Source organism: Muscardinus avellanarius, assembly GCF_963383645.1.
Source record: "Muscardinus avellanarius genome assembly, chromosome: X".
NCBI lineage: Eukaryota > Metazoa > Chordata > Mammalia > Rodentia > Gliridae > Muscardinus > Muscardinus avellanarius.
Window position 1 is genome coordinate 79113570 of NC_137792.1, and position 25371 is coordinate 79138940.

At 36.5% G+C, this 25371-nt stretch overlaps 1 protein-coding gene across 1 annotated transcript; it reads left to right on the forward strand.

Annotated features, from left to right (window-relative positions):
* Positions 1 to 14935: 14935 nt before the first annotated feature.
* Positions 14936 to 23174, forward strand: LOC308278962 (DDB1- and CUL4-associated factor 12-like protein 2; the record flags this gene model as incomplete). Its single annotated transcript, XM_080718948.1, has 2 exons — positions 14936 to 15059; positions 21466 to 23174. 2 exons carry the CDS (start codon positions 14936 to 14938, stop codon positions 23172 to 23174), a joined length of 1833 nt encoding a protein of 610 aa, XP_080575074.1.
* Positions 23175 to 25371: the final 2197 nt, after the last annotated feature.

The window sequence follows — 25371 nt, forward strand, 5'->3', positions numbered from 1 at the left end:
ATTCTCACACTTCACTTCAGAACCCGTACTCTTGCTGGCTGGCTCTGGCAATTAGCAAGATAAGAGAGATAGTCCCAGTGCCTTTTTCATTATAAAGATAAGATTTCCCAAGGATGTGGAAGGATGCCATAAACCTTCGGGAGTCTAAGACTTTGATAATCATGGGAGGATGCCATAAGCCTTCAAGAGATACCAGAATCCAATGATCATTTCAGACATTTTGAGGTATAACAAAAGGCTAGGGGTTTGTACTGGAAACAGGACAGATATACAGGAAGGAATCCCCCACGTCAAAAGACTGGCCCCAGAGGGAATGGATCTATTTGGGTCAAAAGACTTCTTATAAATACTCTGTATCCAGGAATTGTCGCTGATTTTGTTTCGGGCCACCCACCCTCCTATACTATCTCGGGATATATAGGGCTGTAAAATGTCTTCTATATTTCTATCTTTGTAATAACAAACTTATTTAAGTTTTCAGGAAGAGTTTGGACTAGTTTATAGTTACCCTAGTTCAGGCCAAAGACTAATGACTACAGAAAGAGTTTCTGGGAGCCTAACAGAGGTCCCCGGGAACAGTTCCCCCAAAAAACCAAAACATCCAAGTGACATTCAGAGGCAAACCAAGTAGATTCAGTCCAGACTTCCCAAACCAAGTCATTAAAGCCAGAAGTGCCTGGAGTAGCATATTCCAAACTCTTTTTTTTAATTACTTTTTTATTTTTATTTTTTATTTTTTTATTGGTGCACTGTATTCATACATTATAGTGGGATACAAACTTTTGTAGACATACATGCACACATCACCCAGTCAGCCCCCACCTGATCCCCACCCCATTCTCTCCCCATCCCTCCTTCCCATGCTTGGTTTAGTGGTTGACATTTAGTATTATAGCAATTTATCCAAAATTAAAAATGATAATCTCACATAATAGTTTCATTTGTCTGAAACCAAGCTTTTAATAACTTAAAGATAACATTTCAATATTTCTTTTTGCTTTCTTTCTTACCAGAGAATATTTTTTCTATTTTTTAGGTGAAACTATCATATATTTATATATTTATTTTTCAGAAAAAAATCTATCCTAATATGGAATATGGATTATAGATACCCAAAATGATCTTGAAAAAGAACAAAGCTAGAAGATATATATTTTCTGATTTCAAACCATATAAAGCTACAATAATTGAAACAGTGTAGTACTGTTCTAAAGGCAGATATATAAACCATTGGACTTAAATACAAGCTTAGAGCTAAATTCTTCCCTGTATTATCAAGTTATTTTTGACAAGGTTTCCACGAACATTTGGTGGTGGAAATAATAATCTTTTAACTAAATATTGTTGAAAAATAATAATTACATGGAAAAGAATAAAATTGGACCCTTACCTAATCCCATATACAAATATTAACTCAAAATAGATAAAAGACCTAAATAAAAATCTTAAGACTATAAACTTTTAGGAGAAAATCTGGGTCATAAAACCTCACAACATTGAAATTGGCAGTGATTTCTTGGATATGATTTCAATGGCACAGGCAACAGAAGAGTATACAAACTCCCTAAAAAAGTAAAAAAAATATTGTGTATCCAAAGACAATGTAAACAGAGTTAAAAGTTACTAATAGAATTGGATAAAATATTTCCAAATGCTATTTGAGTTTGTTGGGTCTTCTAAGTTTAGTATCATGTCATCTGCAAATAGTGAAATTTTGAGTTCTTCTTTTCCTATTTGTACTCCTTTGCCTTTCTTTTCTTGCCTTATGGATGTGGCTTGAGTCTCAAGTACTATATTGAAGATAAGTAGTGACAATGAATATCCTTCTCTTATTCCTGATTTTAGGGGAAATTCTCAAAATTTTTCCCCATTTAATATGATTTTGGCTGTGGGTTTATTGTATATTGCCTTTATGATGTTGAGGTTTACAGAAGAAATAATTAAATATAAATTTTAAAACTAAAATAAAATGTGTCATTTAATAAGCATTTGAAGATTAAGAAAACTCAGACATTCCAACTTTTATTGAAACATTGCCACAGGAATGATAAAATAGTTTGAATCTTTTATGCTTTACGTATTCTGTTTTGCAATTCTTATAGCAATATAAGCGTAATTGGAAGCATATAAAAATAAGTTTTATCAAATTTTATGAACTCTTCCAACAAAGCTATGATCTAAGTTTAAAGCAATGTATATAGAAAGGAATACAGAGGAATGTACTGATATTTTTCAGCCTTTTTTTAACTGTGACCTATTGATACATTGATTTGGACAACTCAGGAGTGAAGATAGGCATTAAAATTTATAGGTGCATTGTAGTCATACATCTTAATGGACTACACGATGGTAGAGGTATACATGCACACATTAGTCATTTAGACCTTCCCCAAAGCAGAGAAGGCATTTAAGAAGTTAAAACATGCAGTCAGAAATTGTTTGCTTCAGAAATTGTCTGCTTCACAAGCTGCACTTCTATATTGGCAGGCAGAATCTATCTGCCAGCATATCAATAAGATATGATAAACTAGAAACCAAAAGTTAGAGTCCTCATATAAATTAAAGAATTAGAAACATCATGCATTTTCTCACACAGTCATGGGTTATATCAGAACAAAGAACAGAGTCAAGAATAAGACTGAGCTACTGAGGAATTTGTTAACAAGGACAGAAACACTAAAGGCCACTGATTTGAGGACTGAACCTGATTCTTTCATGTGGATGCTGACAAAATGGGCTAAGTGCACCTATATTTTGTGCTAGGATAAGCAAAGCTAGCAAACAGGCTAAAAAACAGATAGGGGTAACAAACCCCATATAAGCATTTCATTTTTCAAAAGGAAAGAGAGTCTCTTGGCTCCAAACTCTTCACCACGTGTCTTTTTTTTTTCTGTTACTTTCATTGTGCAACACATCTTTTTCCTTGAACTAAATTTCAACTGAGTCTCCCAGTTATTATTTTTATAATTTCCAATGTGAAGAGCCCACAATTGGGTGTATGACATAATCATCCAAATCCACAACACAGTGCACTAGGATAGCTCTAATAATATATATCCTGAGTTGAATGTAATTTTCTAGCAATTTCTAAACAGTTTTTTTTTTTACAAAATATGGATATGACACAAAGTTCTAAAAGTTCAAACCTCTTGAGTCTTTTCTTCTGGTGTGTGTGTGTGTGTGTGTGTGTGTGTGTGTGTGTGTGTGTCTGTGGGGGGGATGTGTGACAGTGCTATGGGTTGAACCCAGGGACACTGTAACCTTAAGGAACACCACCAGCCCTGTCTTATTTTTATTTTGAAGCAAGTCTTACTAAGTTGCTGAGTCTGGCATCAAACCTCTGATGTTCCTGTCTCAACCTCCTAAGAATAGGAATTACAGCTATGTGCAACAATGCCAGAATTAAATTATGAATTCTTATTTATTTATTTATTTATTTGGTAGCAGGAATTAAGCACAGGATCATATTACCTCTGACCTACACCTCTAGCCCTTTATATTTTTATTTTGAAACATCATATAACTCAGTTCCTGATGTTGGACTTGAACCTGTGATCCCCTTGCCTCAGCCTCCCAAGTACTAGGATTATAGGCATGTGCCAAGGAATGAAGCTTTGTATTTTTTTATCACTATAAATCTCCTAGAACATTTGGAAATAAAAAAAATTGACACACATTTTCAGATGTCCCAAATGCATATAGAATTATTTTCTTAACCATAATAATTCTATCTCTCCACCTTATTACTTGGGCACACTAAATGTTTCTGTCTTAGAAAAAGCAAAGATAACAAAGGCAGTTGCTTTTTTCCACAGAAGAACTTTTTTCTTACCAAGAAAAGAAACAGTTAATGATAGCATTGGGTGAGGGGCAATTACATATAATACTTAATCTTCAACCTGTCTTAATGATCTATATTACATTCCACTATACCTCATTTATTTTAATATTCTAATTTTCTGAAGAATGAGATTAATAATAGTGTTAGAGTGGTTACCTGTTTTCCCTAGTAATCCACCAGTATACTTTGTTTATAAATTTGAAGATGGTGATTTTTTTTAGCATTATTAAATAAAAAAAATTCTAGAATCTATTTGTCAATATACAGAGAGCAAAACTACGAAGGTTATGTACTTATGGTTGTTATTATAAGGAAATAAAAATAGGGTTCAAAGTAGTTTGGGAAGTGATGAGGGTATGCTTTTACTTTCTTTTTCATTGAGCCATCTTAAATTCAATTTGTCCATCGTCAAATTAATTTTAAAATTCTCTTTCCCTGCCTTCTCCTTTCACTTTTCTTATTTGTCAATTTTATTTATATTTATTTATTTATTTATTTATTTTGGTAGTACTGGGGTTCCTGTCAATTTTCCACTTTTCCATAACACAATTATTCTTCTTCAATCAAGCTATTTTCTATGCTGTGCTGCCCCTATTTTCCAAATAACCTTCAGTGTTCAAGAAAATCACATCCCTTCAATGAACTCTTTCCTTCATAATGCAGCCTACAGTGAATAATCTCCTTCAAAACTCTCCTACAAGAACTTCTATGAATTCTTTATGTCTCTTCATATTGCCACTTCATTTTATAGTCACAGATTTTTAAAAATTATTTTAAGTATTAATTTATTTTCATCAGCAAGTAGAAGCTCTTTGTAGTCATGGACAGTTATTATTTCTTTCAAATGCTCTATATAACTATCATATCATTGCATACATAACAGATCCCGATAAATATCTAATAACAAATAGGCAAAAATGTTTATTTATAAGAAGAGTTAAGTGAGATCTCATTTTTCTTTAATTTGAAACTACTGCCACTACACCATCCACTCAATAAAAATTAGATCACTTCCAGTGTGTAGGTTCTTTTATCATTAAAGAGAAGAAAAAAGCATTCCATTATTTTATATAGCCTGTCTATAAAACATGACCAAATTCGAGCTAAATGTTTATGCTTTAGTAAAACAGACTGATAATTTTATAATTCTCTCAGTACCGTGCAGATTGATAGTAATCATCTGTTTTATACCATAGTAGTTCATATTTCTATAGCATATAGATCTAATATGCCTTTATTGTTTATTTATTATCAGTTTTGTGGTATCCACATGACTGACATATGGTTTAGAATAACTTAGAGCATACATTTTTAAAATTTCAATGTTAATCATAGATTTTTTAGAATAGAATAGGGCCATAAGGATTCTATAACTCAAATTAACTAAAGTTTGATATATTATTAGGCACTAACTCATTTATATAATACACATTTCTTAAATATTTCACATGTACTAGTCATGTAGGTGGATGAAATTAGTGTGATGACTTGTAGGTCTGTATTTTGTTCAATTCATCTTAAAATGCACTGCTGGTGAGATTCCCTTTGTATTTCACTAAAATCTGTTCTCTAAAATTTCCTTTATCTCATATTTATTAGCATAGCATAAAGCAATTCTGACTTCTGTTCTGCAGGACAATGTATCAAATGTACAAAATATATCTCTTGCTACCCTAGAGTGATAATTCTCTTCTTTTTTTATACAACTTCAAATCTTTCCATAGTTTTAAAAACAATATAATTTCAATTCCTCACATCATTCTGCTGATTCCGATCAAAATATGTTCCAGTGTTTTTATTGAGTGTATCACATATAAAGATCACATGGTATAGCAGTCACCTTTAGTGAAATTAAATTAATAGATAACATAACCTATCTACACATATTTTATCTAAAAATATATGCATAATCCATTGAGTTTAATATAAGCAGACAATGCAATAAAATATGTGATCAAATAAAATGCTTAGCAATATGTAAATTACAAGCAAAATCAAAGACAAATATACTCTTCAAATTTTGAAAGTATCCCATGGGGAAAAACAGTCACCTCAAAGTTTTGTCATGATGCATGCTTTTAGGGGGTCTAAGGTCTTCTAAAAAAATATAGACCTAGCTAGGGGTGGAGGCACACACTTGTAATCCCTGTGCTTGGGAGGCTGAGACAGGAGAATCACACAGGTTCGAAGCCAGCCTCAGCTATTTATTGAGGCCCTCAGCCACTTAGTGAGACACTGTTTCCAAATAAAATATAAAATAGGTCTGGGAGTATAGCCCAGAAGTAGAGAGCATCTGGGTTCCATCCCAATACCACCAAAAAAAAAGAAAACTCATTTTGGGTTAAGTCCATGACATATAGTCAGAACTACTCATAAAGAGCACAAGTATCACTTGCTTCATTGTATGAATCCGAATTCTGTTTTTATTAGCTGGATAACATTTATTTTATTAATTTTTATTGGTGTATTTTATTCATACATCTTAATACATCACCCATTTAGCTCTTACCCAATCCTCACCCCATTTTCTTCCTCTCCCGCCTTCTCATATTTGGCTTAATAGATGGATACATTTGTTAAAGTATATAATGTGCATTAGGGAATTTCCCTCTTCCCCCTCCAATTCCCTCAGTTAGATCACCTTACTTGCTCACCTATAGAATCTACTTCTTTGTCTAGAGTTTCTCCAATGACCCATTTTCTCCCTAGTTTTCACATATTAGGGAGAGCATCCACATTTTTTTTTATTTTTTGTGACTGACTAATCTCACTTAGCATACCGTCCTCAAGTTTCATCCATTTTCCTGTAAATGATGTAATTGTGTTTTTCTTTATGCCTTAGTAAAGTTTCATTGTGTACATATCCCATAGTTTTGTGATCCATTAATCTGTGGATTGACATCTTGGCTGGTTCCACAGTTTGGCTATGGTGAATTGTTCAGCTATGAACATACATATGAATGCATTTATTTGGTATTTTATTTCCTTTCTTTTGGATAGATACCCAAAAGAGGTATTGCTGGATCATATGGTAAGTTCATTCCCATTTATCTGAGGATCCTCCATACTGTTTTCCAAAGTGGTTGCACTAATTTGCAATCTCACCAACGATGTGTTAGAGTTCCCACTTCTCTGCATCCTCACCAGCATTTTTTGTGGTTTGTGTTTGGAATGATTGACATTCTCATTGGAGTGGTTGGCTAAAATCTTCTCCCATTCTGTTGGCTCTCTGTTGATGTTCTTTTCTGTACAGAAGGTCTTCAGTTTCATGCAATCCCATGTATTTATTTGCCTTTTAGTTTCTTGTGCCTTTGTGATCTTGTTGAGAAAGTTTTCATCAATGTTGTATTGCAGTGCTGAACTTATGCCCTCTTCAATGAGCCTCAAGGACTGGTATAATGTCCAAGTCTTTGATCCATCTTGAATTGACTCTTGTGCAGGGTGTTAAAGTGGTATTCATTTCCATTTTTCTGCAAATTGTTAACCAGTTTTGCCAACACCTTTTGTTGAATGGGCTATCTTTTTTCCAGTGTATGTTTGTGGCCCCTTTGTCAAAAATTAATGAGCTGCAAGTATGCGGATTTGTTTCTGATTCTTCTATTATTCTCCACTGATCTATGGTTCTGTTTTTGTTATGGTACAATGCTGTTTTTATTACTATGGCTTTGTAGTATAGTTTAAAGTCTGGTATTGTAATTCCTCCAGCATGATTTTTGTTGTTGAGAACTACTTTGGCTAGTCTGGTTTTTTATTGTTCCAAATGATTTTTTTTTTCTGGTATGTGGATCAAACCCAGCGGTATTTGATCCCTGCCCTAATTTTTATTCTTTATTTTGAAACAGGGTCACACTAAGTTGCAAAGGGCCTAAGTAGCTGAGGCTGTCCTTGAACCATTATTCTCCAGTCTCAGCCTTCTGAATGATGGGATTACAAGCATGCACCACCATGCCCAGCTATTTCAGGACTGATTTTTCTGTGTCTGTGAGGAATGATCTTTTTTTTTTTTTGGTGGTAATTGGGGTTCTTGGAAACCCTTCTACTTCTGGGTTACACTCCCAGACCCATTTTTAAAATATTTTAAATTGGACACAGGGTCTCTTAAGCCAGCAAAGCTGGCTTCAAAACAGCGCGATCCTCCTGTCTCTGCCTCCCAAGCACGGGGATTACAAATGTGAGCCACCACGCCCAGCTTGATTTTGATAATTTAATGGGTATTACATCGAATCTGTAGATCACTTTTGGAAGTATGGCCATTTATATGATATTTATTCTGCCTATCCAAGAACATGGAAGATCTTTCTATCTTCTAAGGTCTTCTTAGTTTTGTAAATGTTTTATAATTTTCTTTGTAAAGGTCTTTTATCTCCTTGGTTAAGTTTATTCCTAAGTATTTCTTTTTTGTGTGTGGGATATCCTAAGTGGAAGTGTTTTCTGGATATCTTTTTCATTGGATTTTAAAGAAAAATTTTATACAAAATTGCATTTCTTTATACAGAAATAGCTTCTATTTTTTTTTTTTTTTTGTGGGTCTGAGATTGGAACCCAGGGGCATTCGACCTCTGAGTTACATTCCCTGCCTATTTTTTATTTTTTATTTTTTATTTTGAAACTGTGTCTCACTGAGTTTCAGAGGGCCTCACTAAGTAGCTGAGGCTGTCCGCGAACCGCGATCCTCCCGTCTCAGCCTCCCAAATACTGGGATTACAAGCGTGCGCCACCATGCCTGACTTAAGTTTGATTTTGTATCCAGACACTTTGCTGAATTTGTTGATCAGTTCTATAACCCTTTTGGTTGAGTTTGTTTGGTTTTCTAAATATAGTATTATGTCATCTGCAATAGTGAAGTTTGAGTTCTTGTTTTATTTGTACTCCTTCATTTTTCTTTTCTTGCCTTATTCCTCTGGCTATAGTCTCAAATACTATATTGAAAAGAAGTGGTAATAATGGACATCCTTGTCTTGTTCCTATTTTTAGGGAAAATTCTCCAAGATCTTTTCCATTTAATATGTTGCCTGTGGGCCTATTGTTGATTGCCTTTATAATGTTGAGGTATGTTCCTTCTCTTCTGTTTCTTCTATGTTCATTCTATTTCTGTGTCTGCAATGCTTTTATCATAAATGGATGTTGGATTTTATCAAATGCTTTATCAGCATTTTTTGAAATGATCGTGTGATTTTTATCTTTGTCGCTATTTATATAATGAATTACATGAACTGATTTTTGTATGTTGAACCAGACTTGCATCCCTGGGATGCATTCTACCTGGTAATTGTGTATAATTTTCTTGATGTGGTTTTGAATGTATGTTGCTAGTATTTTGTTTAGTAGTTTTGCCTCCAAATTAATCAAGATACGGGCCTGTAATTTTCCTTCCTTGAGCTATGTTTATTTAGTTTGGGTATTAATGTGATTTTGGCTTCATAGAATGCATTTGGAGAGTCCTGTTTTTTTATTTTTTCATTTCATGAAATAGATTGAAGAGTACTGGTATTAGCTCTTTTGTAAAGCTTTTATAAAATTTATATGGGAAACCATTTGGTCCTGGGCTTTTCTTCTAAAAAAAATTAACAAGTTAGATAAATCACTAGCCAACCTAACCAAAAAAAAGGGGGGTGGTGGAGAGAATCAACCCAAATTATGACAATTAGAAATGAAAAAGGAGTTATCACTATTGACAGTGTAGAAATCCAGATGATTATCAAAAACTAATTTTAAAAACTGTACTCCAACAAAATGGAAGAAATTGACACCTTTCTAGAGAAATACAGCCTGCCTAAACTGAGTCAAGAAAATATAGAAAATTTAAATAAACCAATAGCAATCAAAGATAGTGAAACAGCAATACATATTTCTATTCTTAGATACTAGAATCAGAGGAAATTTCTCTTTCAGTCTTTAGGTTCAATGTTAAAATTCCATAGTCCAGAATAAAAGTCTCTAAGTGTCATATGTTCCTAAGCCATGCCACTTGCTTTATCTACTTAAACATTTTAAATATGCAAATTCAGTGCATATTCTGATTAAATGTAACCATGCTAAGTTTGAAACATTACCCTAACATATTGATATTTTAATCCTGTTTCTATTCTGTATCATATTCATTCTGCTTTAAAGTTTAATTTAACCTACACATTTGATAAATATTTTTATATCCTTATCAAGAAAAAACAAAACTGCAGTAGGCAATAGACAGAATATATAGTATGGCTAACATTTTAAAAGTGCTCTCTGTGGGGTCACTTTATTGGAACTAAATAAAAACTTTGTTGATTTATTGGCTGTGCAAAGTTGGAAAACTGTTCCTTGGTTTCTTCATCAGGCAAATGTAGTTGAATACAGTGATTCCATAGACTCATCTTAAAGAACTATACAGTAAATGTTCTTTTTGTTTTGTTTTTTATTTATTTATGTATTTATTTTGGTGGTACTGGGGATAGAACCCTTCTATCTTTGGGATACAATCCCAGACCTATTTTTTATATTTGGAAACAGGGTCACTTAAGCCAGCAAGTTTGGCTTTGAACCTGCGTGATACTCCTGTTTCCGCCTTCCAAGTGCAGGGATTATAAACATGCGCCACCATGCCCGGCCATCAGTAAATGTTTTTATGTCTCAAGAATTCAATTCATAGCCGGGTGTGGTGGCACATGCTTGTAATCCCCATGCTTGAGAGGTGGAGACAGGAGGATCCTGCAGGTTCAAAGCCAGCCTTGCTGGTTTAAGAGACCCTGTTTCCAAATTAAAAAAAAAAAAAAGCCGGGCGTGGTGGCGCACGCTTGTAATCCCCGCGCTTGGGAGGCGGAGACAGGAGGATCGCGCAGGTTCGAAGCCAGCCATGCTGGCGTAAGAGACACCCTGTTTCAAAAATATAAAAATAGGTCTGGGAGTGTAGCCCGGAGGAAGAAGGGCTTCCAGGAACCCCAGTACCACCAAAAAAAAATATGTATATATATATATATATATATATATATATATATATATATATATATATATATATATATATATATGAACTGAGCTGGGCGTGGTGGCGCATGCTTGTAATCTCAGCATTCAGGAGGCTCAGACCAGAGAATCGTGGTTCGTGGACAGCCTAAGCTACTTAGTGACGCCCTCTACAACTCAGTGAGCCCTGGTTTCAAAATAAAGAATAAAAAAATAGGGCAGAAGGTGTAGCTCAGAGGTAGAATGAATGCCCCTGAGTTCCATCCCCAGACCCGCAAAAAAAAAAAAAAAAAATATATATATATATATATATGTATGTGTGTGTGTGTGTGTGTGTGTGTGTGTATAATTAATATATATATATTAGGAAATATATATATTAGGAAACCCTTTTACCTCCGGGCTACACTCCCAGACCTAATATATTAGGTTTCCAGGAACCCCAGTACCACTACCAAAAAAAAAAAAATTCAAGTCATGCAGTCATTGTCATTGTTCTTTGATGAATCAGCTACTTAGCCATTACCTTTGTCCAATCAAGTCTCCACAAATTTGGGAAATATTTTCTTCCTGTTGTATACATTATTTACTAATGTTGGAAAATTACCTCTAGACATATTGACTAACAATTTATTTTTTCAGAATTTTGTTGATAGAGAAAATCTATCTCAGCTTCTCTGTGCCCCTGGCTCAGATCTTTCACTAGAGTGCAATCCAAGTATGGTCTTATCTTCTATCTTACCTATAATAAAGTTGAAGGAATTTGCTTTGAGTTTTACTGAGTAGTGTGGCTATAAGGCAGGCCTCAGGTTCTTGATGCCTCTTGGCTAACTTCAATTATATTCCGTGAGAGTTTCTTTTTTTTTTCTCTCTTAGTAGCTTATTTTTATTTGATGGACCAAGAAAGGTTGTTTTTTACAATTACTGATTCAATACAAATTTTAAATTTATATACTTGTGACCCAAACAGAAATAGAATGAATTGAACACTTTTTGAAGAAATCAGGCAAAAAGGTTAAATACATTTAAAAAAAATTACAACATCAAACTAGAGTTGACCAAATAGTGAAGCAATCCAGCTTTCTGAATCAACTTCTTTTCATAATCTAGCCCTATTAACTACCTGTTCAGTCTACAAATATAAGCAAGCTGATTCACCTTTCTTGCATGGCTCTGAGAACCCCAGTGGTATTTTGGTGATTAAATAATATAAATGGAATTTGCCACCACTAGAGCTGCTATTGTTATCATCATGATTAATAGTTTATTATGAAGTAAAATATCCCATTCACTAGCAAAGATTTTAAAACCTAATAGGATAAATAAGTCATCCATTTTGACAGAAAGTCTTAAAAGAGAATTTTCAGTATGATAGCTGATTCTCAAAGTAAATCTTTAAGGGAATGAGAAAGAAAGAGAGCAAGAGGTTTTCTAGAAGCTGCATTCATTTGTACATTCATTCAGCAAATACGTGTGGGTTATTATTATGTCAGGCAACGTGTTAGGTATAGGGATCCAAATGCATTGTGTGTGTGTGTGATACTGAGTTTTGGACTCAGAGGCATTCTACCAGTGAGCTAAATTCTCAACTCTATTTCTTTATTTTTAAAAAACGATCTTTGTAAACTGCTGAGAATCTCACTAAATTGCTGAGGCTAGCTTTGAACCTGCAATATTCTTGTCTCAACTTCCCCAGTATGAGAATAACAGGAGTGTCACCAGGCCTGGGTCAAATGTATTTTTAAAAATATTTCTACCTCAAATGAGCCTGTAGTTTTGAATAAGACAAGCCAATACCTCTAATATAGTAAATTAACTATCATACTGATAGTAGGTACTGATCATACAAAAGAAGCTGTCCTTAAATCTATATGACAGAGACATAAATTATCACTGTGGAGAAGTGTTTGAAAAAAAATTTAAAAGATGAGTACAACTTCGAAAGATAGACAAGATGGTTGACCATCTGGTGAAATGGATGTCCAGGCTAAAATATTTTAGTGACAATCTCTGATGAGACTGGAAGGAGTGGTAATCTATGTTGCTCACTATGAGCAGTTCCATAGTATTGAGAAATCCATCTCCTTAATTATAGCTAAAATGTACTAAGTGTTTGCTTATATAAAGCTGTAAGAAAAAAAATCTCATTTTCACCGATAAAGGGTGACAGTATGATCAAATAAGTTTTCAAAAGATTCAAGAGATTTTCATAGTTTTGTTTTGTTGTTTAAAGAGCTCATGTAGTCAACTACTGTGCTATAATGTGGGTTAAGGTCCCATCTCATGAAAATTGAGAAGTATGACTAGTATTCTCAACCTGATGAAACAGCAACCCATTTTCTCACCATTACAGCACGTGGCAATATCTGCAGACAAAACCAGGCATTGCTTAAGAAACATGTTAGAAACAATTTTAATGTACTTGGACAAATGCTCCCCTTGGACTCATAAGTTCTAGCAGCACATGGAATAGTTGTATGTAATTTAAAAAATGACTAAAACAATAGTTACTAGGCACTGATTGTGAAGGTAGAAAACACATATAAAGTTTAAAACAAGGAAATGGTTTCCCACTGTTTTTCCTTTTTGCATTAGCTACAAAACCTTCCCAGTTCTATAAAATTAACTGAATGATTTACAATGTTTCTAGAAGTAATTTTGAGCCAGGCAGCCAGTGCTTGTGAGGCTGAGACAGGAGGATCATGTGTTTGCAGCCAGCCTCAGCAACTTGTGAGGCCCTGTTTCAAAAAATAAAGAATAAAATAGGGCTGAGGATGTAGCTCAGAGGTAGAATGCCCCTGGTTTCAATATCCAGTACCATAAAAAGAAATAATTTCGAATTGACCATCTGATTTTTGGAAGATAATTCTAAAAAAAATGACATTAGGGTAACGATATTCTATGAAAATTAATTATATTTTCCAAATTAACTAGAGGAGAAGAGTTTGAAGTTTCTCAAAACATAGAAATTATAATATTTGAGGAGATAGACTTGCAATCTAAGTGCTCTGATTTGGGGATTACATGGAGTATACATGCATCAAATTATGATACTGTGCCCCCTAAAATAATTGTATATCAAATACTATATATCAATTAAAATAGAAACTGAAAAAGATTAATCAAGAATTTTACTTAATAGATGTTGAGCCATTCTCCTTGCAGTAGCTATTTTTCTTTTCTTTTCTTTTTTTCTTTTAGCAATGGAGATTGAACCCAGGTTCTTTCTACCTCAGAGCTATATCTATAGTCCTTTTAAATTTTTTATTCTTATTTTGAAACAGGGTTTCACTAGATTGATGAGAGTCTTGCTAAATTGCTAAGGCTAGTTTCAAACCTCTTATCCTTCTATGCCAGTTTCCCAAATAAGGATATTTTAGGCATGCACCACCATATGCAGCTGGCAATAGTTTGTTAATGAAGCTACTCAACTTCTTTACAGTAAATTCAAGCCACCACATATGTATAGGCATGAAACCCATGCAAAGTTTCAATTTATCTGAAGTGACATCAAATACTAGGCTAACACAGCAGTTGATTTGATATAGTGGTTGATTTGATATTATTTAAAATACTGGTCTTTGAATAATTTCAGTCTCTTCCAATTATTACATAGTATTAAAGTGCCCATCTCAGATAAGCCTCATATGCTGAATTTCTACTTTAAACTTACACTGTGTCACAGAAATTTTATTTATTTATTTATTTATTTATTTATTTATTTATTTATTTTATTTTTTGTCTTTGGAGTTACCATGGAAGATGAAATCTGGAAATAGTCTTATGCCATTTGTAGTAGGTGTCCCCACAGCTCAAAGAGAAGATTGACAGTAGAGTACTGTGCTTTCCCTTCCCTTCTAATTTTGTTTTCTTCAACTATCACATCAATCAACCCAGAGACATACAGAATTACAAGTAATCTTTTGGAAAATGGAGTGGATTGTATTTTGAATAGATTAAAAAAGAATCATGACTAAAGCAACTGAAGAATAACCGATTGGACAAAATATAAAATGGCAGGCAGCAAAAGGTCTTCCTTCCCACTTCTGTTAAATTAATATTAATTAAATTGATCAAATAGTGTGAAGGGGTGGGATGTACGAGTTACACAAATTTCATTCAATAATTATTTAACAAATATAAATTGATCACATGTATGACATGCTAGACGTTGGAGATGCCGGAATGAATGCAATGAGCATTGCTTTTGCCCACATAGAGTACTCATTCACAGTGTTGGTGGATACAGACCTTAAACAAAGAATTATAGAAATAGGTATGTAATTCTAATGTGGTAGAAGCAATATGCAACTTCACAATGAATTTCATGTATAATAGGAGAACAGATGTGTGGCCTGTTCAAGGAGGCCAAGGACAATTTCCCTAAGAAAGTGACAGTCAAGGTCAAATACTGACTTGGGAAAGGAGATAGTGAGAATTGAATAGATTTAAGAAGTGATAGAAAATGAAACACTGGAAGTAAAGGCAATTCTGAGATATGTGTCAAATATCAAGAGTAATTCACACTGAATTTGAAGTTCTATTATTGAAATTGAAGTTATTTCTACTTTCAAGATAGCAAGTACAAAGTTGAGCACATAGATTTGGGACAGAGATGTTAAATTAGGAAGCATTGGCATATATGGTACATTTGAAGCTAGGGGCAAATTAGTGTCAAAGGTAAGAAAAAGAATAGTTATATATTTACATTACTATTTTAGAAAATAATTATACACACACACACACACACATATAATTTCAAGTATGGAACGGAATTTCAAGTATGGAACAGAATAAAATCTCAATCAACTATTTAGTCATAATCTCATTCTTTTCTGTACTTTCCTGATATCAGGTTTAGACTCATTCTTTTTTAGTAATTTCTATCCAATTTAACTACTATGATCAGGTGGGAAATGCTTTATGCCTAGAAGATCAATTCTCTGTCTAGAGTACATATTTTATACCCACATTTATTGGCTATAGGAATACAGTTCTTGCTACTTTTCAGAATGAGCCTTTACAAACTGCCTAGCCTACTGTACAGTTATTCTTATGCAATGTTATTCACATTTTAATACTCACCTACAGGCAGGCAACAGAATACTTAGGTGACTATATAAGATAATTACAAATAATTTATACCTGTGTATATTAGTTTTTAGCAATCAAGAATGTGTGTGCTTTGCTTTGCAGTGGGTACTCAAAAAGGCCCAATTAGTGTGGCTATCAAGTTGTCTTTGTAAAAGTAAGGGAAATGAGGGAGAGCAATTAGGGTAGAATCTACCAGATGCTATTCCCAGTGAAATATGTATATGCCCCCATTCAACCATCAAAATTACCTCATGCCATGAATGATGTTATTACCTCCATTTTACGGTTAATGAATGATAACTGTTCCAGTTCCAAGATCCTAAACTGTAGAACCTTGTTATCTGTTTAAGTGGTTCCAGGACACACTCTTTTTACCTGAACGCTCTAGTACCTCCCATAAAATATCACTGAGTATATCCTCTCATGAAGCAAAGATTGCCAAAGCTGGGAATCTGATGCATTTCTTTCTTTTAGAGGATGAAGAAGGGTAGAGCCAAAAAGAAGTCATAGAGTCAAAGTTGCTTCCTTCCCTTTAACTCAGTTTCTAGTAAGTGGAATAATGTGATAAATCTTTCCTGTCTTCCCTCATCCAATAGCATTAGCCTTTCGTAGAGACTTCAAAATGGGACTCAGATCTATACCAGTTTCTGTACCATGAGATTTGGAGGAAGCCTCCTGTCTGATCACAGACCAGATTCAGAGCTGCTTATAATAGAATACTTGAAAAGGTTACAGCTTGAAGTGTTAAAGCTGTATTATAATTAAGCAAAAAAATATTCATTTTACTCATTCAAGAATAATTTTCCTTGTGACTATTATAAATAACAAGCCGAGCATGGTAGCACACACTTGTAATCCCAACTTTTGGGAGGCTGAGACAGGAGGATCATGGTTCGAGAACAGCCTCAGCTACTACTTAGTGAAGCCCTTTGCAACCAAATGAGACCCTGTTTTAAAAAAAAAAATAAAAAAAATTGAGCTTGGGGTGTAGTTTGTAGGAAGAATTCCCCTGGGTTCCATCCCTAGTACTGCAAAAAAAAAATAATAACAGGGTATCATTACCATATATTATTTTAAAACAAGCCTAATTACCTATATTTCATTTTAGTATATATATATATATATATATATATATATATATATATATACTTGGTGATAAACATAGAACAATAACTGTATATATAAATGTGGAGATATCACAAAATATCTTTAAGTACAATCTTATTTTATATCTATATTAGCATTGAAAGTGATTATTCAAGGCCATTCCTGTAGAGAGAAGCCTCCTCTATACCTGAGAATCTGTTTCACTTTGTGAGACTTATAGTAATAGGTAACATCGATTTTTCTTTTTTATTATTTATATATTTACTGAATTTTATTGGTACAATATATCAGTGAGATTTGAAGTGATATGTTCATTATGCGCGTACAACATCTTTGATGTATTCTCCTCCTAACTCTTTCTTCCTTTCTTCCTTTCTCTCATTATTTCTGTACTAGGGATTGAACCAAGGGATATTGTATTTGCATTTTCAAGCTACACCCCAAGCCCATTTTATGTTTTGTTTTGAAAAAGAGTCTTACTAAATGTCTAAAGGTTTCCATAAATTGCTGAGGCTGGCCTTGATTCTGTGATCTTACTGTCTCAGCTCCCAAGTACTGGGATTATAGGTGAGTGCCACTTCATCTGGCTAACAACATCTATTTTTGTACAGAAAATTATATAAAATAAACTGTTAGAATTGAATATTTTTCCAAAAGACTTGCATTTGTCCATGAAGTTATTATTACTTTGCTTTTCTATCAACTTTCAACACCTTGATCCTAAGACTAATTTAATTTCAAACAAAAATTGCAATACTTTCAGAATAATTTGAGCTGGGCATGGTGACACATGCTTGTAATCCCAGCATTTGGAAGGCTAAGACATTAGGTTAATGGTTTGAGGACAACCTCAGCTACTTAGGTCCCATGCAACTCAGTGAGACACTGTTTCAAAATAAAAATAAAAGCCGGGCTGGAGCTCAGAGGTAAAATGCCCTTGGGTTCCATCCCTAGTCCCATAACAGTAATAATAATAATAATAATAATAATAATAATAATAATAAAAAGAAGAAGAAGAAGAAGAAGAAGAAGAAGAAGAAGAAAAAGAAGAAGAAGAATCACATTTAACTAAGCTTGTATTTCTGATAGCAAAGAGAAGTATCAAATCTGTCTTAACTAATTAAAAATTGATAACCTAATTTAGTTATTGGCTATACCTCTCCGTTTTTTTCTTCATAGATTACAAAGGTAAACACATTAGATAAAATTATTCAGAAGGATGAAATGAAACATACATAATTACAGACAGAAAACAGATGTAAATAGTAATGTCACATAACATGTTTGGCATGTAAATGTAGCTCAGTATATACTAGCATGCATATCTACACATTCATACCTATGTAAAAAAATTATGCCACATTATTACAATTTGATTCCTTCATTTTCTCCATTGCAAGTAATTCAATTTCACAATATCTCACTTCTACTTGTTGGATATTTAATTTTGTCTTGTTTTTTTTTTTTCTCTTATCTAATCCATAGATCAATCACAAGTTTCTATAACCATTTACTACATACCTAGAATTGAGTGATACTCTAAATATAAAACATTACCTATCCAGTATCAGTGGCCCATGCCTGTCCTTCCAGATTTTGGGAGGCTGAGACAGGAAGATTTCAGGTTTGAGGCCAGCCTCAGCAATTTAGGGAGACCCTCAAAAACCTAGACTCTGTTTCTGTTTCAAAATTTAAAAAATAAATAAATAAAAAGGGTTGGGCGTGTAATTCAGAGATAGAATGTTCCTAGGTTCCATCCCCAGGGAAGGAAGGAAGGAAGGAAAGTTGCCTAAATTTTTGAGGCATTTACATTTCTATTGAGAAAACAAAATGTAAATGCTGTAAATAGAGAACAGCATGAGATTGCCCTAAAGTCACTCTCATAAGATCCCACTGAATGGAGAAAGAATTGGTATAGAAAGATAACTGGCCTAAACAAAAGAAAAAAGAAATGATGGACACAGAAACAAATTTCTAAGGATTAACATGTTTACTCTCCTTCAGAGAGAAGAAAAGTACTTAATAAAGACCCTGGCACTTACAAGGTTATGTAGGGGCTAAGGATTCAGCTTAGTGATAGAATATTTGCCTAGCATGTGGGAGACCCAGTGTTCTATACCAATACTGCCAAAAATAAAAAAATAGGCTATGTAGATATCTGAAATTTCTATCAGCATGTGTTTGTATCTACCCCTTCAAGAATAGGTGGACTGTTAAACCGGGCATGGTGGCACACGCTTGTAATCCCAGTAATCCCAGCATTTGGGAGTCTGAGACCAGAGGGATAGGGGTTCATGGACAGCCTCAGCTACTTAGTGAGGCCATTGCAACTTAGTGAGACCCTGTTTCAAAATAAAGAATTAAAAAAATAGGGCAGGGGTGTAGCTCGGAGGTCGAATTCCCCTGGGTTCCATCCCCAAACTTGCAAAAAAGTAAAATAAAATAAAAAAATGAATAGGTGCTCTGTTATCTGGGTGTGGTGGAATATGCTTGTAATCCCAGCATTGGGGAGGCTGAGACCAGAGGATTGTGGTTCACCGACAGCTTCAGCTACTTAGTGAGGCCCTCCACAACTTAGTGAGACTCTGTTTCAAAATTAAAAAAAAAAAAAACAATAGGGCAGGGGGTGTAGCTCTGAGGTCGAATGCCTCTGGGTTCCATCACCAGACCCGGAAAAGAAAATAGGTGCATTGTTCATGACTTTTTATATTAGCAATATATTATCCTAAAATGGATCAATCAGATAAAAATAAAAATTCAAAATTGAAAGTTAATAGACAATACTGTGCATCTCTCAATAACTGTGCACCTCTGTTCTGGAAGCTATGTGTATATCTTTAACAAAAGTGGTCAGAGAAATTTCAAAGTGTAGAATAAACAAAATTTGTTTCAGGTATAATATTTCAAATGGAATTAGCACATCTCATTTATAAATACAAAACAGTAAGCTGAACATTGAATGCAGACACATAATTGTACCTAAATATTGCATATTCATGTTAACAAAATAGGTAAGAACCATTAATATCGAAACTATCTATGGGTTTATTTTTATCAAAACTAAGAAAACAAAGTGTGAATATATATTATGGCTCACAGGTATGAACAGAAATTTAAAAAATATGTATCAAATAACATATTTTACCTTTAAGGATCGTATAGGAAATGTATATAATTCACATACAGTATTAATTTATTTTAGGAATTATGGCTTTCAGAAGCACACAAGCTATAACTTCTGTAAATGTTCCACAATAGGTATAGACTATATAGTTAATAAGAAAAAAATGAAAATTTATTTGTTGAATATAAGAGTAATAGTCATTCTTCAAAGTGTTAGGAAACTGTCAGAAATTACACACACACACACACACACACACACACACACACACATACACACACATGTTTTGAACATGTTCCTATCCCCTCCCCCCTTTCTGGCTAGGGCATCTCAAATGGGGAGAAGAGTTGAAGGGGCAGGCTTTGGGATGCAGCAATAGAGATTGGAATGGTAAAATGAACACAAGAATTTTATACTCAGAGTGTGTGCAATTGCAAAAAAGGAATGTATATTACGGAATACTTGGAGTATGCATTCTTGCAAAAATGCCAATAAAAGTTTGCAAAAAATGGTGAGAGCTGGGGTCAGGGAATGAGAAGAGCAACAAAAGAGTTTCTATAATCTCCTCTAATCGGTCACAAAAGTTAAATTCTACTCCTATAGCCGCCCTGCTGTACAAATCTCATCCATTCAACAAACATTTTGGGGTGGGGAGGATGGAAGAGCCTGTGCAGCTTTGTTATCAACCACCAGTCTTGCAGTGAAATGTATCACTGTGTAACTGAACATGTTCTAGTATGGACCTCCCTTGAGATTAGCTTTCCTGAACCTGCAGAGCAGACAGGAATCATCTGACTCTGGAGACTGCCAATTCCAATTCGATGCCCTGAATATCTGTCTTATCTGTGCCCATGTTGTTCTTCGGGAGATTCCTCCTCACCGTCTGTGACTACAGGAATCCTGTGTATTCCTTAGGGGCCCTCTTCCAAGGACCCAGAGGGCTTCCAAGGTGTTACAATGCTTGCACAGATTCCTGGTACTGTGTGAACTAAACATCTCTGCCTCCAGAATGTGGAAGAATTTTACACTGGAATCTAGGCTCCTACTTCCCCTCCCCCATTCCAGAGTTCTGAAATTCAAGAGCAGTCAGTGCCATAAAAGAACTTCCTTTTCTTTACCCCATCCCTCTAAATTCTTGAGGCTGCTTTTGATTAAATCTTTCTCTACCTCACCTTGACAGGAATTACGGGATTGTGCATTAGAAAAATTCAGGTGCTGTAGATCAGATACTTCAATTTGAGAAAAAAAAATACTTGTTCGAAGTTGTTTGTTTTATCCCCCCACGCCCCATTCCCCCTCCCTACTCTCCCCATCTGGCCTAGTACAGCATCAGCCACCCACCCCCACCCTCACCCTCCAGGCCCTCCCACCAGCTCCGTGCTGTGCTCACGTTCCCAGAGAGATGCGCACTTCCGGTCCTTGTCTAGAAACAAACTGCTCCGCCCAAGTTCCACTCAGCCAGAGTTCTCTGCCCCTCAAGGTCCTGTTGCCTTCCTTACCACCAATGTACCGCCTCACCCTGACTTCATAGGCTTGTTGCCCATACGTGGTAGCCCCCGTCTTGTCACCTTTGAGACACCCACGCTCCTGGCTGACCCAAGACGCCACCATTCCTGCCGCTGCCCGTGCCTTGCCCCGCAGCCTCCGGAATCAAGCCACCACCGCCAGCCCGCCATGTTACAGCAGCAAACAGGTAGTAGGAAGCAGAAAGCTTCTGGGGTTGACTGGGGCGCAGGGAATCAACCATCCCTGGGCTTGGGTGAGGCGGGATCTGGAGAGAGCCTGATGCAGCCCAAGAGGCAGAAAAAGCTGGCTACATGGCGCTCTCTGGTTCGCTATGTGCAGGGCCGCACGTGGGGCGCCTGGGACCGAGGCCGGCTCTCGGGCTTAGAGGGGGAGCTGCGCGGCTATGCGGCTCAGAAGGTGCCACAGGTGCTGACCGAACGCCTGCTGGCCCTCGGCACAATTAACAAGGTGTTTGCGTCCCAGTGGCTGGACGCTAGGCAGGTGATTTGCGGCACCAAGTGTAACACACTCTTGGTGCTGGACGTGCAGTCTGGCCAGATCAAGCGCATTCCCCTGATGCGGGACAGGGTGACCAGGCCTGGCCAGAACCAGCAGTCCTGCGGCATCCATGCCATTGAACTGAACCCCTCCAAGACGCTTCTGGCCACCAGTGGTGAAAACCCCAATTCCCTGGCGATCTACCAGCTGCCTGCCCTGGAACCATTGTACCTGGGTGACCGCCATGGCCACAAGGACTGGATCTTTGCCATCGCCTGGATAAGTGACACCGTGGTCGTGAGCGGCTCCCGCGATGGTACCATGGCACTGTGGCAGGTAGACCCTAATCTACCAAGTGGCAGCACTGCATGGCATAACGACACAGCACTTGATGCATACACCTCTATCTGTCCAAGGGACTTGCAGGCCCTTCCCAGGGCCAGCAGCAACCCAAGTAATCACAAAGTGCGAGCCCTGGCCTACTGTGGCAAGAACCAGGAGCTGGGAGCAGTGTCCCTGGATGGCTACTTCCATCTGTGGAAACCCAGTTGCAGCCTATCCAGGCTGCTGTCAATCAGGCTGCCCTACTACCTAGACAACGTATGCCTGACCTACTGTGATCCCTTGTCCATGTATGCAGTGGGTTCCCATTCTCATGTCTCCTTCCTGGATCCACGTCGACGCCAACAGATTATCAGGCCCTTGAGCTCCCAAGATGAAGGCATTGGTGTGCGCTCTCTTAGCCTTCACCAGCACATCTTAACTGTGGGTACTGGTCATGGCTCCCTGCTATTCTATGATATCCGCTCTCAGAAGTTTCTGGAAGAGGAGGCCTCAGCCAGCTCAACCTCCTTTCCTGAGCCTGTGAGGAAAAAGCTCAAACTAACTTGCAGCAGAGGCTGGGTCAACCACGATGAACTCTGGGAGAACTATTTTGGCGATACAGAGGAGGTGCCCAATGCAATCTACACCCACTGTTACAACTGGCCAGAGATGAAGCTCTTTGCAGCAGGGGGACCTCTCCCATCAGGCCTTCATGGGAATTATGCAGGCCTCTGGAACTAATGATGGCCACCTTTCAAAGTGCACAAATTTACCTTTCAGTTTAATTTCCTTCACCTTACATTTGTATGTTATTTTTCTTGCAGGTATAACTGGCCAAACTTACTTGAATTTAGTGAATTAGGTTGGGAAAGACAAAGGAGAGGTAAAGAGAGAGAGAGAACATGCAGAAGTGGTTTTAATGACTATTAAAATTTGGTATTAAGGCTTTTCTACACCTTGCCCCAAGGCGCTATTTTTTGCCTTTCACATACAAATAATTTTGGCTAAACCTTAAATATTTATCTTTGAATGTTTCATATATAGTCATCCTTTAAGCAAATAGTCACTGTTTTCACATTCAGTACTTTAGGTTTACCCATATTTCATTAATATGTCTAAGTTTTTACCCATTTGGGTGTATGTTATTTTGGGGAAATGTGTGCTAAAAAAATGTCTTTGGGCTGATCTGAGGATCTATCACTGGTAGCTCTATTCCAATTAGAAAACTCAGCTCCAGGATTAGGTTGCCACCATTTGAGTCATATTTCATTTGGATATTATAAACTCAATATCTCTGAATGTATATTGCAAATTTTAATGCTTTAGGCCGGGCGTGGTGGCGCACGCTTGTAATCCCTGCACTTGGGAGGCAGAGACAGGAGGATCGCGCAGGTTCGAAGCTAGCCGCGGGCGCTGGCTTAGGAGACCCTGTTTCCAAATAAAAATGTAAAAATAGGTCTGGGAGTGTAGCCCGGAGATAGAAGGGCTTCCAGGAACCCCAGTACCACCAAAAAAAAAAAAATTAATGCTTTAAAATATGTATTAATTTAGTTAAAGAACCTTACAATATTGTTCATAATATGTATCAATAATTTTGATTATTTAGTAAAACTTGAGCATCATCACCTTCAGTCCCTCAGCTTCTTCAAAACTGCTGTAAGCCGGGCGTGGTGGCGCACGCTTGTAATCCCCGCACTTGGGAGGCAGAGACAGGAGGATCGCGCAGGTTCGAAGCCAGCCGCGTGCTGGCTTAGGAGACCCTGTTTCCAAAATGAAAATGTAAAAATAGGTCTGGGAGTGTAGCCCGGAGATAGAAGGGCTTCCAGGAACCCCAGTACCACCAAAAAAAAAAAAATTAATGCTTTAAAATATGTATTAATTTAGTTAAAGAACCTTACAATATTGTTCATAATATGTATCAATAATTTTGATTATTTAGTAAAACTTGAGCATCATCACCTTCAGTCCCTCAGCTTCTTCAATACTGCTGTAAGCCGGGCGTGGTGGCGCACGCTTGTAATCCCCGCACTTGGGAGGCAGAGACAGGAGGATCACGCAGGTTCGAAGCCAGCCACGTGCTGGCTTAGGAGACCCTGTTTCCAAAATGAAAATGTAAAAATAGGTCTGGGAGTGTAGCCCCGAGGTAGAAGGGCTTCCAGGAACCCCAGTACCACCAAAAAAAAAAAAAATTAATGCTTTAAAATATGTATTAATTTAGTTAAAGAACCTTACAATATTGTTCATAATATGTATCAATAATTTTGATTATTTAGTAAAACTTGAGCATCATCACCTTCAGTCCCTCAGCTTCTTCAAAACTGCTGTAAGCCGGGCGTGGTGGCGCACGCTTGTAATCCCCGCACTTGGGAGGCAGAGACAGGAGGATCGCGCAGGTTCGAAGCCAGCCGCGTGCTGGCTTAGGAGACCCTGTTTCCAAAATGAAAATGTAAAAATAGGTCTGGGAGTGTAGCCCGGAGATAGAAGGGCTTCCAGGAACCCCAGTACCACCAAAAAAAAAAAAATTAATGCTTTAAAATATGTATTAATTTAGTTAAAGAACCTTACAATATTGTTCATAATATGTATCAATAATTTTGATTATTTAGTAAAACTTGAGCATCATCACCTTCAGTCCCTCAGCTTCTTCAATACTGCTGTAAGCCGGGCGTGGTGGCGCACGCTTGTAATCCCCGCACTTGGGAGGCAGAGACAGGAGGATCACGCAGGTTCGAAGCCAGCCGCGTGCGCTGGCTTAGGAGACCCTGTTTCCAAATAAAAATATAAAAATAGTTCTGGGAGTGTAGCCCGGAGGTAGAAGGGCTTCCAGGAACCCCAGTACCACCAAAAAAAAAAAACAAAAAAAAACTGCTGTAAAACTTTCTGCTTTCTTGGGTATCATTAATATTTTGAGTTTTTAAAGTTAATTAATACTAACTTA